Consider the following 16,524-nt stretch of genomic DNA (forward strand, 5'->3'; position numbering starts at 1 on the left):
AGTTAGGTGTGTACAATGGTTGGTCCACAATATTACTTTTCTTTAAGTGAACTTCCATCACTGTGATGACCACTGTGACCACACTGCCCACTTCACACTGGGTGTGATTTTTTACCTTATATTGACAATCTCCGGAGAGCTGCGGAAGCCACAATGTGCACACAGATGTAAACAAAGGCTGTCTGGGGGGTTGGGGAGGGTCTTGTCTATCCACCGGAACAATATTTTTGTAACCGCGATCGGCCATTCTGTTGCTATCGGCCATTGAATAAGGCTTGTTTTCACCAAAAAAAGAAGAAATCTGACTAGATGTGATTTTCTACAACTCATAACATAGGAGTGGACGGAAGTGACATTTTTTGGGATGACGTCGCATCCGTCCATTCCTTCTCTCAGTGTCAAGGGATCATTCCGAAGTTGCGTTAGAGCACCCTCTTGTGGAATTATTTTTTTAATTGACGGAGATCTCCGTCAATGGTGAATGTCTTAAGAGCCAGTGGTTTTCTAGGCCGTTTATAGTTGATTCAGTGTCAGACAGTGTTTTATTTGTATGTTATCCTGTTCTCTGGGGATGAACATTTTAAACCATTGTTTCCATAGGATATAAAGTTGGGACTGAACGTGTGTTTAACATTGATGAACTGTTGTGTTCCAGTGGATGTCAGTCTGCAGAAGCTTTTAAAGATCAGTCTGACAAAGAGGTTAGAAGGTCAGAGAGAAGACATCACTGAACCAGAACCTAGAACCTCCTTCAACAGGATCTACACACTGCTCTACCTCACAGAGGGAGACAGTGAAGGGGTTAATCAGCAACATGAGGTGTGGCACCTTGAGAAAGCATCCAAGATGGAGACTCTCCTTAACAAGCCAATCATGTGCTCTGACATCTTCAACCCCTTACCAGGCAGAGAGACACCCATCAGAAGAGTTCTGACAAAGGGCATCGCCGGCATTGGAAAAACATTCTCTGTGTACAAGTTCACTCTGGACTGGGCGGGGGGCGTGGCCAATCAACACATCAATCTCCTGATTCTGATCTCGTTCCGGGAGCTGAACTTGGTCAGAGATAAGCAGTACAGTCTTCTCACACTGATCCATGATTTCTATCCAACATTAAAGAAGCTGACAGCAGAGCAGCTTGCTGCCTGGAAGACTGTGTTCATCTTTGATGGTTTAGATGAAAGCAGAATTTCCCTGAACTTCCACAACAATGACATTGTTTCTGATGTCACAGTGACATCATCAGTGGGCGTTCTGTTGACAAACCTCATCAAGGGGAATCTGCTTCCCTCAGCTCAACTCTGGATAACTACCAGACCTGCAGCAGCCAATCAGATCCCTCCTGAATGTGTTGATAGGGTGACAGAAGTACGAGGGTTCACAGGCCCCCAGAAGGAGGAGTACTTCAGGAAGAGATTCAGTGATGAGACGCTGGCCAGCAGAATCATCTCACACATCAACACAACAAGGAGCCTCTACATCATGTGTCACATCCCACTCTTCTGTTGGATCGCTGCTACCGTTCTGGTGGACATGTTGAAGACAGACGAGACAAGACAGCTGCCCAAGACCCTGTGTGAGATGTTTATCCACTTCCTGTTGGTCCAGACAAGGAGGAAGAAGCAGAAGTATGATGAGACCGATGAAGGGAATCAACAGCAGCTAATGGAGACTGATTGGGAAGTTCTTCTGAAGCTGGGCAAGCTGGCGTTTGAACATCTGGAGAAAGGTAGCATCATGTTCTACCAAGAAGACCTGGAAGTGTGTGGTCTTGATGTCACAGAGGCCTCGCTGTACTCAGGAGTGTGCACAGAGATCTTCAAAAGAGAGAGTGTGCTCTTCCAGGGAAAAGTCTACAGCTTCGTTCATCTGACCATTCAGGAGTTTCTGGCTGCAGTTTACCTGCTCCACTGTTTCACTGCGAGGAACAAGAAGGTGCTGAAGCCATTTCTGGAAGATTACAACAGTGACTATACCCTGGCTGACTATACCCTGGCTGACTTCCTTAACAAAGCCATGCTTAAAGCCCTGAAGAGTAAAAACGGTCAGCTGGACCTCTTTGTCCGCTTCCTTCATGGCCTCTCACTGGAGTCCAATCAGAGTCTGTTAGGAGGCCTGCTGGGTCAAACAGACAACAGTCCAGATATCATTCAGAGAGCCATCGACAACCTGAAGGAGATGAACAGTGATGATGCCTCCCCTGACAGATGTATCAACATCTTCCACTGTTTGATGGAGATGAAGGACGACTCATTACATCAGGAGATCCAACAGTACCTGAAGTCAGGGGACAGATCTAAGACACAACTGTCTGATACCCAGTGTTCAGCTCTGGCCTCCATGCTGCTGATGTCAGAGGAGGTTCTGGATGAGTTTGACCCTCAGTCATACAACACATCTCCGGGGGGGCGACTGAGACTGCTCCCTGCTGTGAGGAACTGCAGAAAGGCTCGGTTAGTATTCATGTGATTTTAACAAAACGGTCAGTCAGTCATCGCAACATGTTGACAATCTGTCATATTGCCATTAAAGATTCAACTAAACTGTTTCTGTACTTTTAACTCATTCAGTGCCATTGACGTCGCCGACGTCACGTTTTTCATAAGCCCAGAGTGCCAATGACGTCGCCGACGTCATAAAATAAATAAATAATAATTAAAAAAAAAATATTTTTTTTTTGTTTGTTTAAAAAAAAAAAAGGTTCAGAACCCAAGATATCATGATTTGAAGATTTTCTGCTCCATTCACTTCTTGTTTAACTTCTTACTGAAAAAGGCTGTATCTCGGCTCCTAAGCACTTTTTTTTTTACAATGTATTTTTGGCCTTGGCACAGGGGTGATAAAGCCAGAAATAAGTTTGGCACTGAATTAGTTAAATGTAAAACATTTAATATAATGAATTACACAAATACTGCAAAAGATGAGTTTATAGACACAACATCTACAATGGTATTATTACTGCTGCTGAGCCAATCATGAACAGAGACTATTTCCTGAAGACAAACTTAACAACTAAGCTAATACACTTCTTGTCGTGTATGAAGATGACAGTAAAGATGTTTGTAACACATAGTGGAATGTTGAAAATTAGAGTGAAATGACAGCTTGAACTGTTGTTTTGCTCTTGCGATTGGCCAAGGATCAGTATGTATGTATGTATGTATGTATGTATGTATGTATGTATGTATGTATGTATGTATGTATGTATGTATGTATGTATGTATGTATGTATGTATGTATGTAGTGCTAGCTCTGATAGTGCTGTTCTTGGCTGTGTGGTGCTGTATGAACTGATTGTTTTGTAACATTCACACATGTTCCCTTTCAATGTGTAATTACAGACTTGTTAACTGTGTCATCAGTGAGACAGAGTGTGAGGTTCTGGTCTCCGCTCTCAGCTCTAATCCATCCTATCTGGTTGAACTGGACCTATCTGGTAGCCGCCTGTATGATGCTGCAGCGAAGATGCTCTGTGATGCAATGAAGAGTCCTCACTGTAGACTGCAGATTCTGAGGTCTGTCTGTCTGTCTGTCTGTCTGTCTGTCTGTCTGTCTGTCTGTATATCTTACTCCACCATCTAACCTTTTCCACTGATAGTTGTAAAGTATTAATAATGATGAAGTGAATACATTACATATTATCGCAAAGTGTTGTGAGCTTGTAGATCGGCTATTTTTTTCAGAATGTTTACCCCAGAATAGGGAGGCTAGTAGTCTAGGACCTGGCTAAGATATGTATGCACTTAATTTAGGAGAGATTATCTCAACTGTTCTTGGCTAATATGACCCCAGGGAACAACTTAGGAACTATGAGAAATTCTCTATCCGGGGCGAAATACTCGGAAATGACCACGCCCCTTTTAAATTGACCGCTACTTCAAACATGGCTCTATCTTCTAAACTGTAGGAGCTACAGATTTTCTGGGGTGCTCAAAATGTTCAGAATACTCATGTTTGTGGAACCCATGCCCGAGCCATCAACCCTCCAGGTCATCATAGTGGCCAAATCCAATATGGCCGCCATCTGAAAAAGGTTTTGTCTATAACTTTTGAACCAGATGAGCTATGAATGCAAACTTGGTGTCTAAATCTTTTTTGACAATTAGAAACATGTTGGAATGCTTATCTTTATGACTGGGTGTGTTGGAATGCTTATCTTTATGACTGGGTGTGGCTGGACCTCTATTTTGCATATTTTAAAGATTTCTTTTTTAAACAATTTGTTTTACTTACCTTAATCTTTGTCATTTATGGCAAACTTGGTGTCTATTTTATGCTTTTTGAGCATTAGAAACACATTGGAATGCTCATATTTATGATTGAATCCATCTAGAGCCCTCTTATTTGCTTATTACAAATATGGCATATATAAAAAATGTTATGTAACATAAAGTTTCATCCAGAGTTTTTGGAATGAGTTAAGATCAAACTGAAGAAAAGAAACAACCTGTGTATAGATGTTGAAGCAATAGAATAATATGAGTAGAACCCAAATTATACAGCAACAGCCAGTACAGTATGCAGAGCAATGCTCAGCATGAATTGAATACTATCATACTAGTCAAGGGTGTATAGATAGACATACACACTATATACACAATATTGTAGCCACCACTTTTAGTTTTTTATGATTGTTGTTTTGTGCTAATAGTGTGTGAGTGTGTGTGTGTGTGTGTGTGTGTGTGTGTGTGTGTGTGTGTGTGTGTGTGTGTGTGTGTGTGTGTGTGTGTGTGTGTGTGTGTGTGTGTGTGTGTGTGTGTGTGTGTGTGTGTGTGTGTAGTACTTTATGTATCAGTGCTGTTGTTACACCAAGACAATTATGTACAATGTACAATAATACATATTGTTCTATATGTATTATTAATTAATTAATTCTATACACCTAGTATGATAGGATTACATTTTATGCTGAGCATTGTTGCACATACTGTACTGGCTGTAGCTGTATACTTAGGAATGGGTTCTACTCTTAAATCATTCTATTGTCTCAATAAAATTACATCAGTAAGATACATTGGTTGTTTCATAACACAGTGGCCATATTTGTGATTTGCAAATTAGAGTCCTTTAAATAGATTAAATTATAAAGATAAGCATTCCAACATGCTTCTAATTGTCAAAAAACATGATTTAGACACCAAGTTTGCATTTGTAGCTCATCTGGTTCAAACATGGCCAAAACTTTTTTCAGGTGGCGGCCATATTGGATTTGGCCACTATGATGATCCCGAAGGCTGCTGGCTCGGGCACCCTTGCTACATCATTAGAGCATGCCCTGGGTTACATCTGGGACAAATGTGGTGCTTTTAGATTGATTCACGCAAAAATATTCTTATGGCCCTGGACTGTAAATAAGTTGACCGTTTTTAGCCGTTTGTTTAAGCTGTTCTGTAATAAAATATAAAATTTGACATTTACACTTTTCTATTTTTCCCTAAACATGAATATTGTGTACATTTTGAGCACCTCAGAAAATCTGTAGCTCCAACGGTTTAGAAGATAGAGCCATGTTTGAAGTAGCGGTCATTTTAAAAGGGGCGTGGTCATTTCCGAGTATTTCGCCCCGGATAGAGAATTTCTCATAGTTCCTAAGTTGTTCCTTGGGGTCATATTAGCCAAGAACAGTTGAGATAATCTCTCCTAAATTAAGTGCATACATATCTTAGCCAGGTCCTAGACTATAGTGTTCATGTGGTTAAAAGAGCAGTGGATCAGAGTTATGTGCTGAGATACTTAAAGGAGAATTTTGGACTAATTTTTCTTACCTTTTCTATGACGTTATGATATCTTAGGATGAATGGTACAGTAGAAACATTTCATAACTCGATCCCGGGTCCGCCACAGCTTAAAACGTGCGCGGATAGGCCTTGCGTTAGATCGCATATTTTAATAGTTTTTTTTTTTTTTTTTTTTTTTTTAGATCTGACGTTCATAGTGACAGAACACTAAAAAAAACAAAAAAAACAGACGAGATTCTCTAGTCTAGCGAGACTTAGGTTTTTAATTTTTATTTTATTTTTGCTTGCACAGTGTTCTGTCACTATGAACGTCAGATCTCACCCAAAAAAAGGGGAAAAAAGCTATTAAAATATGCGATCTAACGCAAGGCCTATCCGCGCACGTTTTAAGCTGTGGTGGACCCGGGATGGAGTTATGACATGTTTCTACTGTACCATTCATCCTAAGATATCATAACGTCATAGAAAAGGTAAGAAAAACTTAGTCCAAAATTCTCCTTTAACAGGCTCTGTGCATGACTGTAGTTCCCTCTTCCATAAGGTGACGTTTCCTGTTTCCTGTTCTAGGTCAGTTTCTCACAGGTCTTGTCCACACACGCGTCGAGTCACCGGAAGTTCCATCCACTCCAATGATATGGATTTCAAAGTAACCAAGTACATTTACTCAAGTACTGTACTTAAGTACAATTTTGAGGTACTTTTACTTTACTTGAGTATTTCCAATTGTCTATACTTATACTTTTATTCCACTACAACTATTTGAACACTTTAGTTACTAGTTACTTTGCAGATATAAATGATTACATTATAAGACATACATTAACCACTTTAGCCCTATTTTATACATAGGCTATTTGAAAAAAGCCAATCTACAAGCTCACAACGCGTCGCATCGCGACGAATTGTGAGCTTGTAGATCTACTATTTTCAAACATTTTTAGTACTTTTACTTGTACTTTAAGTACATTTGGATACCAATACTTCTGTACTTTTATTAAAGTAAGTAAATGTTGAATTCCGACCTCTGTCTGTCTGTCTGTCTGTCTGTCTGTCTGCCTGTCTGTCTGTCTGTCTGTCTGTCTGTCTGTCTGTCTGTCTGTCTGTCTGTCTGTCTGTCTGTCTAAACCTGTCTGTGTGTCTGTGTGTCTGTCTGTCTGTCTGTCTGTCTGTCTGTCTAAACCTAGCCTGAGGCTACGAGCTCAATCCATGGTCTTGAAGGGCGGACCCAAACACAGCCGCCTGGATTTGTGCGTGGCTTCCTATTGCTTCACCAATCTATGTCCCCGCCTCCCCTCCCCTCCCCCCTCGGCCTGTGCACGGAGCACGCTGACGTCACCAAATTTAGAGCAACGCCCCTCTGCACTCTGATTGGTTAGGAGATAACAAGGTCCAAGACCATCGTTCCTACATCGCTCCCCCAGGCTTTTTTTCTTTTGTAACAAAAAAAAAAGCCTGGGTTTCCGAGGCTAGTCTAAACCTGTCTGTTCGGTGTCTATTCTGTGGGTTGTAATTCTATGTTGCAGTTTGGTCCAGCAGTGGTTATTTACATATCCTCTGGGTTTGATTTCTCTGAACCTTTGATCTCTGTTATGCACATTGATTGGAGTCATGTATTCAATTAATCAACAGAGCATATTAACACTTTAATACATGTCATCAATAAATATAAATAGCTATATTTACAGAGTAGAAAAAGGAAAAATGGCAGCAGGGAATTTAATATATATCTCCACTATCTCTAAATATCTGAATATTATATAAGAGGATATCAAGACACATTCATATCTATTTATTTGAGGGATGCCCAGATCGATCGGACAAGAGGATCTTCCAGTTAAGAGGGAGTTTTTCGTTGCCACTGTCGCAAAATTGCTTTCTCAGGATGGGACTGTGGGGTCTCTGCTCTACATGTAAAGTGTCTTGTTGTTCAGGGTGGGACTGTGGGGTCTCTGCTCTACATGTAAAGTGTCTTGTTGTTCAGGGTGGGACTGTGGGGTCTCTGCTCTACATGTAAAGTGTCTTGTTGCTCAGGATGGGACTGTGGGGTCTCTGCTCTACATGTAAAGTGTCTTGTTGCTCAGGGTGGGACTGTGGGGTCTCTGCTCTACATGTAAAGTGTCTTGAGACACATTGTTGTGATTTGACACTTTAACCAAATTTAATTGAATTGATAGTCTAATCGCTGATTGAGCAATCCGATTGATGACGCACCGTGGTGTGGAGAAGTATAAATCAGGGGCGGCAGTGGCTCAGGAGGTAGAACGGACACTCGGGAACCAGAAGGTTCCCAGTTTGATGCCGGGCTCCTCCAGAGTTTTTGTCGAAGTGTCCTTGAGCAAGACACTGAACCTCTTAATTGCTCCCGATGAGCAGGTTGGTTTCCTCTGCCGTTGTGTGTGAATGTGTGTGTGAATGTAATGCACATTGTAAAGCGTCTTGGATTAAAGGTGCTATATAAATGCACCATTTACACACACAGACACAATAATATTACAGTTACTATTATCCCAAAAGTAACTCATTACTATGTTCAGGAGCCTTGGTGGAAAACGCGCTTTGTGTGTTGTTTACTTTCATTCCATGATATCAATGGATCAAGTTGCTTTGAAGGATCCGCTCTGGTTCTAGAGCAGATACGGAAACCGTAATCGTAATTATTTGAGATAGTCGCAATTATTTGAGATAATTACGGGGCCAGGCTCTGCAGAGCAAGGCTCCGTTTTGTTATTACGGGGCCAGGCTGCCAGCATGGCTCCTGGCCCTGTTTTATTATTCGCATTATTCTGTTTCTTCTGTTTCTGCCACTTTTCGCAGTTCTGGCTGAACCGTGTATACGCTTTTTACGAAACTCGGCCATATGATAGATGGTCATGAAAAACTATCAAGAAATAAATCTCACAATCTTTCATCAAAAGGTGGCGCTATGGCACTCAATTGACAATGCCAACTTTGAACAGGTACAACTCATGCCCTGTTTGACCCACAGCCATGAAACTTCGATACACATGTGCGTCTCCTCATGCTGAACAACTTTCACCCTGACTTTTGACCTCTGACCTTTAGATCTACCACCATTTTGAATTATATGAAAAACAGTTAAAACCTATCTCCTCCTGGGATTTTTGAGTAATCTGCACGAAACGTTTTACACATGAACTTTGGACCTATGCCGACAAAGCGTTGGGGGCGGATTTTTTCTAAGTGAAAAAATTAAGCTTTAAAGTTGTACAATGCAGAATCCCAAATAACGATTTTTAGCAACCTCTGCTGGTCACTACCGTCACTGCATACAATTTCCGTAATCCTCGATTACCCAGAATTCCATTCGTTTTCACCGGAAGCCGGAAGCGTTTCAAAAAGCGATCTTTTAATTGTTTTATACTATCTACGGATCGTTTCTCTTAGCCAGTGGAGCATTAGTTACCATGAGCTGTGCTTTCTTTTTCTGTTCTTTTTCGATCTTCCAATCCTACATTCTCTTAACATCAGCGTGAGGTTCCTTTTTGCTATTACCGCGGTAGTTCCTGGCCAAACAGGAAACCGTTGCGGTAGTTCCTGGGGACGTCGGCCACGACGTCATGACGTTGGCCAGGAACGTCATTTTCCCGGGAAAGTCCCCCCCTTCACCGTTCAATAGAAAATATATAAATAAAAGGCTTCCGGGGGTGAAATTCATGGAGTGGGTGTTGTGAAACTTTTGCCACTGACAAAAGATATACAATTTAACTTTAGTTTTGTTGAAAACGTTACCTAGTATTACTTTAATGAGCCAATGAATATTGCAGCTTTATGACAATTGTTCATCTGCCCCTAACACATACAGTACATGCAGACTCATATTTCTTTGAAAATTTGCAGTAATGTAGAGGGTCATTCCAAATATCACTGAAACCAATCTCACTCCAATTGGCCAAAGGGGGGCGCTATAGCAATTTTTTGAAAATGCAAACTTTAACAGGCAAAAGTCATGCCTCAAAGAAAGTCGTGAAACTTGCTTACACTTGTGCCTTGACTCATGAGAAACACATCTATCGCTTTGACCAGTAAACTCCGCCCTTAGATTGTCCGAAATTTTGAGCAGTTTGAAAAACACTTAAACCTAGGATTTTTCAGCTATTTGCGTGAAACTGTATCATCTGTGTGAGCTGCTTTTTCACCAGTTCAGGTCTTTTGGTCCAATGGTTTCTCGCTTAAGCGTCTGCCTGACAACTGCAAGGTCGCCGGTTCAAGGCTCACTTCATGCAGACTTCATTTAAAGTTCAATGCAAACAACATGACTGTATCAATGAATTCATGGGCAATTGATAAAGATAACATGAAATGCTTATTTGAGAGTATGTTTTTTCAATGTATGACATACTTCATTGTGAAAATAGCCGATCTACAATCTCACAACTTTTCAGATAGCAACGTTTTGTGAGCTTGTAGATCGGCTACTTTCGGAAGTTTCGTTTCCGAGGAGACATACAATTTCTGGGTGCATTTCGCCTTTCCGACATGTCGCCTTTCCGACGTTGACGAACCCTATACCTAACCCTAACCCTAACCATAACCGCACGCGGAAGCCACTAGTCGGAGTGGTGAGATGTCGGAATGGAAGGAGCACCCCACAATTTCTCTATTGGTAAATGGTTTGTGAACCAGTGATCTAGAGTAGTTAGCAAAACAGAGGCTTGGTCCATCAGGGACGGAAAGACTTATAGACTTATCATTGCCCTATTATAGCGCCACCAGGAGGCAATTCTTTTCTTTTTTTAAATATTATTCCTACAAATGTTGTCCAGACATCGTGTGTGTATGGGAGGTGTGGCGAGTTGAACCCAACAACAACAACACTATGCCATCGCCAAAACTCAGTGGATTATTTCTCTTGCTTGAATATAACATTATTTGTTGTGATATGTCTATGGACAAACTGTTATTAAAATGCCTGAAAGAGAGAGAGAGAGAGAGACTTGCTTTAGCAATGCAACAGGAGAGAGATAGAGCGAGTCCTTGTTATTCAGTCCTAGCATGCATCACATTGTATGACAAAGTTTGGCCCTATAGGTTTCACTTGGGAGGGAGATGTGTTTTGTTGGACGAGGCGACTCATAGCTTCCCGACCCAAAATAAACAGCAATGAGGCGCATATAAGGCTCATCAAAGTAGCCTATAAGACTGGGGATTTTACAGTGTAGCCCAGACTGGGGTTCATTTGTTGACTTACATTTTCTTAAAAGGGAGGTTTTCAAAGGAGGTGTAATTTCAACTGTGCGTCCTGGCCGTGGAGTTATGCCTGATGCTCCCTGTCTCAATGTACTGTGGGACACTGATCAAGGCCAAGACACAGATAGGCAGGGTACAAACCCAATAAAGGGCATTTATTGAATGATCGCTTCACAGAGCATTGTTTATACGTTTTCTAAATCATAAGGTAAGTTATTTTGTAACACAGGTTCTTCCCAGGTTCGGGGTTTCCATTCATCACATTTCATTCCATGTTTTACATCGTTCCACAGGTTGCCTAAAAAGTAAAAGAGACAGTCTTTTAGTTCTCAATTTCACTAACAATTACAATTGTAGAGGGAAATAGTGGAGTATTCGCTTACCGCCTGGGCACCCGTCCATTCACCAGGAGAGCCAGTGGAGACTGAGAGAGAGTGGCAGCATTTTGTAGTTTGGTGCCACACCTAGCCGGTCCCCGCAGGTGCGCTGAGTTGAGGTTGATTCATGATCAAGATTGGTAGGTACCGCCCCTCGATGACGTGGTGCTGCCTGCTGTGCCTCTCTCTGTCTCTCTCCCACTGTCTCTCCATAGAGACACACGGGGACTACAAATTTCACGCCCACTTTTGAGACAGCGCCGCTACTCGAGGTCCGTTAGAACGATGAACTGCAGCTGCCAATGCATTCCCTATGAGAGGATATGAAAGTTAGCCTACTTTTAAAATTATCCTGCATTAACTGAAGACGATATTGATTTAAATAAAAATATGTTTCCAAATGTATGGAGTGTCTTTGTCAACATATCTTCTTGTTTTCTTAATAGTTGATGTGTTTCACATTTAGTTTGCCACTTTAACGAGTTACCCATAATGTTAACACAGCAGAGGGTAGACAGCAGACAGACAAGTTGTCGCATTTCAGTGACATCACTGTCTTTACGAGCGCCGAGCGCCGACCAGTGGCGTACCCACTGTAGAGGCAGGAGAGGCGGTCGCCTGCCCAACTAAGATCTCGCCTCCCCTAAAAAAAAAAAATAACCCGAAAATGTGTCATTGCGTGCTTAATGTCCTCAAAGTCACGCATCCAACAAGCTTTGAACTGAGCAGATTGGACCTTCTGTTCCAGAGACAATGACCAAAACCTATTGAAAACTGCCACTTTCGCCAGTTTTCTGGGTATTGAAATCCTCAAGGGATGCGTCCGTGACGTATATACCATGCGACCACTTAAACTCTGGATCTCCGATGCTAGCGGTTTTGACATACTGATGGAGTATATTATAGTATATTGTGGGTAGTATATCGAGATGAAAGATATGGGACATTAAAAATGACAAATTAAACAAATGGGACAGATTATTAGAACACAAAAAAAATCGCTACAGCCTCAGTAGTTAACCAGTGAAATGACGGTATTTTACAATGCCTCTCATAGAGATTGCATTGAGAGCTGCAGTTCATCGTTCTAACGGACCCCGAGTGTCAAAAGTGGGCGTGGATTTGTAGGCCTTCCGCTTCTGGCCGTGTGTCTCTATGGTGAGGTGCCTACCTGTCAGGCGGTCTCCGAGCGAGACTCCACAGTACCCAGACTAGAGATGCCGCGATCCGATTAAAGGTAGTGTAAGTGATTTTCTTTGGTTAAAATAAGTGTTAAATAGGTCTATATTCTGATAGTACTCATTGCTATAGAGTTTTTGTTCAGTAAAAGGAGTCTCCTTGTCTCTCCAGCTCTTTATAAAACAGAAAATGCATTTTCGTTTCAGTTTCAGTTTCATTTCCAATTTTATCCAATCAGGATAGAGAACTCAATCAGGATATAGATTAAACAAGTGAAATTGGAAGTGATGACACTAAGAAATGAGCAGGCAAAATTGGAACTGGAACACTATAAAAATGAAGCTTAAAAATGGGTACTTTCTCCTGATTGGCTGAGATTTTGACACCTACCGGAAAATGTATTTTCTGTTTATTAAAGAGCTGGAGAGACGGGGAGACTCCTGTTACTGAACAAACACTCTATAGCAATGATTACTATTGGAATATAGTGTTAGTACAGTTAACCTTTTAACAAAATACTTTTTGTTTTAACCCAAAAATATCACTTACCCTACCTTTAACTGATCGGATATCGGCTCGATATCAATGAAAAATTGTGGATCGGATCGGATTGCAGTAAAATGACCGATAAAACGCTCTGATTAAAGCACTCCATTCCAGTAATCCGCTCCAGCACTTTGATCCTTCCCACTTCCAGCACGTTGGCTCCAGCCAGTGTTGCCATGTCGGCTTATTATAAGAGACTTTGGGCTTCTTTTTCTGTAAAGTTGCTTGTAAAAATCGGTAGTTGCGCGTTGCCGTTTTTGGGGCTTATTTCTATTGTGTACTTGCTTATTTTGTCTTGCTTCCAATTTTTGTAATTATTATTTAAACCAGTGGTTCTCAAATATGTTTATAAATGTTTTGTGCCCAGGGGAGCATTTGTGTTGTTAGAATGTTTCAAAAAATTATTCCAAACACTCCAAATTTTATTGCAAGAGTTTTTGAAAATAGCCATGCATAATTGGTTTAAAGTGCTCATGTGCCGTGGGCCTGTGGGCTAGTTGCTTCTTTTGGGCTTGTTTTCCTAGACCTGGTTGCTTATTTCTCTCACAAAATATGGCAACACTGGCTCCAGCATGTAGCGGCCATGTGATCGCACCAGTGTTTGTTATTAGCACGGTTGGAGGCTAACTCCGAGTCTCCGACACAAAGCAGAGCTACAGTACGAGCAGAAAGCAGCGATGTCAGCCGTATGGGAGTATTTCGTGTTAAAAAGGACCCAAGTGCAAGTCCCAGTGCAAGTCGTGTCTAAAAGACGTCCCATGTGGTGGCAACGTCAATACACGGTACAACACGACCAACCTAATTAATCATCTTATAAAACACCATAAAGCTACAGAAAAGAAAAAGCAACCACCCGCTGGCCCCCAACAACCAACGTTGGAAGATACATTTGAAAAGCGTGAAAAACTCCCAAGAGAGAGCAAGAAGGCAAAAGAAATAACAGAGTACATTGCCCAGTTTATAGAGCTGGATGACCAGCCACTGTCGATGGTAAATAATGTCGGATTTCAACGCTTAATAGAGCACCTAGAGCCTCGCTACGATATGCCCAGCCGCAGTTATATTACTGACACAGCCATCCCGCAGATTCATAAAGAAGTGCGAGGTTTCCTGACGCCGTGGCATATGTGGAGAGTGTATAAGCAATTAGTTTCACGAAATGTCCTTACTGAGTCTGACTGCGCACTGGGTGGACCCCATCACCAGTGCCAATGGGTTCGCTTTAACCTAAACAGCAGCATTAAATAAAATAAAAAATAAATGAAAAGATCCTGTGTAACACAAACTTGGCTTCCGTTTGACATGGTTATTTCAGGTAAAAAATAAAAGTCAGATATATAAAAAGAAATAAAACATTTATTTCTCATATCCTACTGTTGTGGAACTTGTGGACTATTAATAATACGTTTTGTTTGGAGCCCTGGACTCAGCGTTGAACAGTTGGACAATATTGTGTGTGTATTGTTATTGTATAAAGGGATTTTATTTATTTTTTACCTGAAATAACCATGTCAAACGGAAGCCAAGTTTGTGTTACACAGGATCTTTTATTTTATTTTGTATTTTATTTAATGCTGCTGTTTAGGTTAAAGCGAAACCATTGGCACTGGTTAATAATAAATGGGGCAGTTCTTCTAAACTACTGTTGTGGAACTTGTTTACTATTATTCTGTGGAGGTTATGTTCTCTGTTTGAGTAATATCACTTGATCAATCCTTTTTTAACATTTAGTCAAATAAATATTAATATTAATTGCCGCGCCATATCGGATCGGAATTAATTGGAATCGGATCGGTTTTGATGCTGCCTGATCGGAATCGGATCGCAAAAATCATGATCGCAGCACCTCTAACCCAGACACACACAGCTCACTCTCTTCCCCTGAAATATGTTGTTGCATGCTTGCATAATTAATTAAATATAGGCTACTTCATTGTTCTTCTACACGTTTGACGCATTTATGACTTGTCCGACATCATTGTCCATTTGTCCTTGTCTTGTGCAACATAATCTCTGGTGCGCGCTGGCAACCGGCCTGAATAATCACCAGCGGCAACCTTTCATAACGTCTAATTATACAAACTTTGAAATTAAACAAACATGTTTAGCTCAGCATCTGCTATCTAACTTGGCATATGCTTAATACTTTTGATAAGATGATTGGATCATCCGTGGTAGTACATTTTTTAAATGAATGATACGCTGCTGTCTCGTTAAACGCTAAAATGTTCAGTGCATTAACGTAAACTCAATCTGGGAACCCATCGCCAAATGAAAAGGAAAAACAGCGCCCCCTGCTGTTTTTGACTATATCAGTTGGCTCTGGGAGGAAGTTGACGTAGCACCCGTGCGCAAGGAAACCGGGGTTTTGGTCTGCCTTCAGCGCATCACTTTCGGTGGTGCGACTATGTTTTCATTCCCACTAACAATATTTCTACATGGAACACTAACACCACTTCTCCCAGAGAACATGGATCGTTTTGGTTATAAGCCCACTTGTTTCTATGATGAAAGAGCAAGTTAAAATGTGAATATCTTTCCGTGGTTTTGTCTGCTCCGCGGACGCTATTGTTAAATTAGTTTCGGTTTGTTTCGAGTGGGGAAGGATCGACGGTCACGTGAATCCCGCCCACTACATTTGATTGGGTAAAGCGCGGCCTGCTTCCTGATCTGAAGGCACACCCACTTGAAGCCAATGCGCACGGGTTGTCAACACGGCTACCGACAGATTCAAACGCAGAGCAGAATCTGTTCTTGAGAGATTAACGTAAGCTACAAACATGTCCATGTTGACCACATAATGTTACAGGCTATGGCTAATTTGGTTTCCAAAATGCTTTGTATTTGTATACTCCGTCACGCGCCTCATTGTTTATTTGCCCAAAAGAACAGATCTGTAAGCTGTCGACACGCCATGACGCAATGCGTTGATAGCTTGCATGTTTTTTGGGTAGCCTTGGATCACAAGACGGTCATCTGTGATGTATCAGGGCTATTGTTGGAGGCAGGCGACACACGTTAGCCGTCGTAAGCTATATTAGTCCGTGAGCCAGGACCCCAAAAATTGGGTCATCATTACCATCTGGGGTGATTAATTCTCATAGTGATTTTTGGGTAGGTATACACCCCTAGAGCTAGGAAAAATGTGATAGCCTTGCATCGGTGGTAGCTATCTGTGTGTTATCACTCCTTTTATAACCACAAGCCAAAACACAGTTTTCAAAATCCGAATGAAGCATTCTACTTCAAACTGATGGTTCTCTCTTATTATTGACCCTCTCTCTCTGAAAAATGGTTGGGATAAAGCTCAGACTATATATTGTCCAGAAAGGTTGTTAAAATTTGCATATCTAGAATATTTTTCTGTTACAGGCAGTGACAACATAGTGACTATATGTGACATAAGATGTACTTTGGTTTTAATGAAAGATGGAACACAAAGGGTTCCTTTGTAAATTACCTATAGATTTAAAACC

General features: G+C 41.3%; 1 protein-coding gene across 1 annotated transcript in view; it reads left to right on the forward strand.

Annotated features, from left to right (window-relative positions):
* The window catches only part of LOC308089960 (uncharacterized protein), a 68,792-nt gene that overhangs the window by 22,293 nt on the left and 29,975 nt on the right, over positions 1-16,524 (forward strand). The window contains exons 9-10 of the mRNA XM_080434952.1: positions 656-2,453; positions 3,342-3,515. Coding sequence (XP_080291078.1) covers positions 656-2,453; positions 3,342-3,515 — 1,972 coding nt within the window. The remainder of the gene's footprint in view (positions 1-655; positions 2,454-3,341; positions 3,516-16,524) is intronic.

This window comes from Gymnoscopelus braueri (genome assembly GCF_963280865.1).
Source record: "Gymnoscopelus braueri genome assembly, chromosome: 1".
NCBI classification, from domain to species: domain Eukaryota; kingdom Metazoa; phylum Chordata; class Actinopteri; order Myctophiformes; family Myctophidae; genus Gymnoscopelus; species Gymnoscopelus braueri.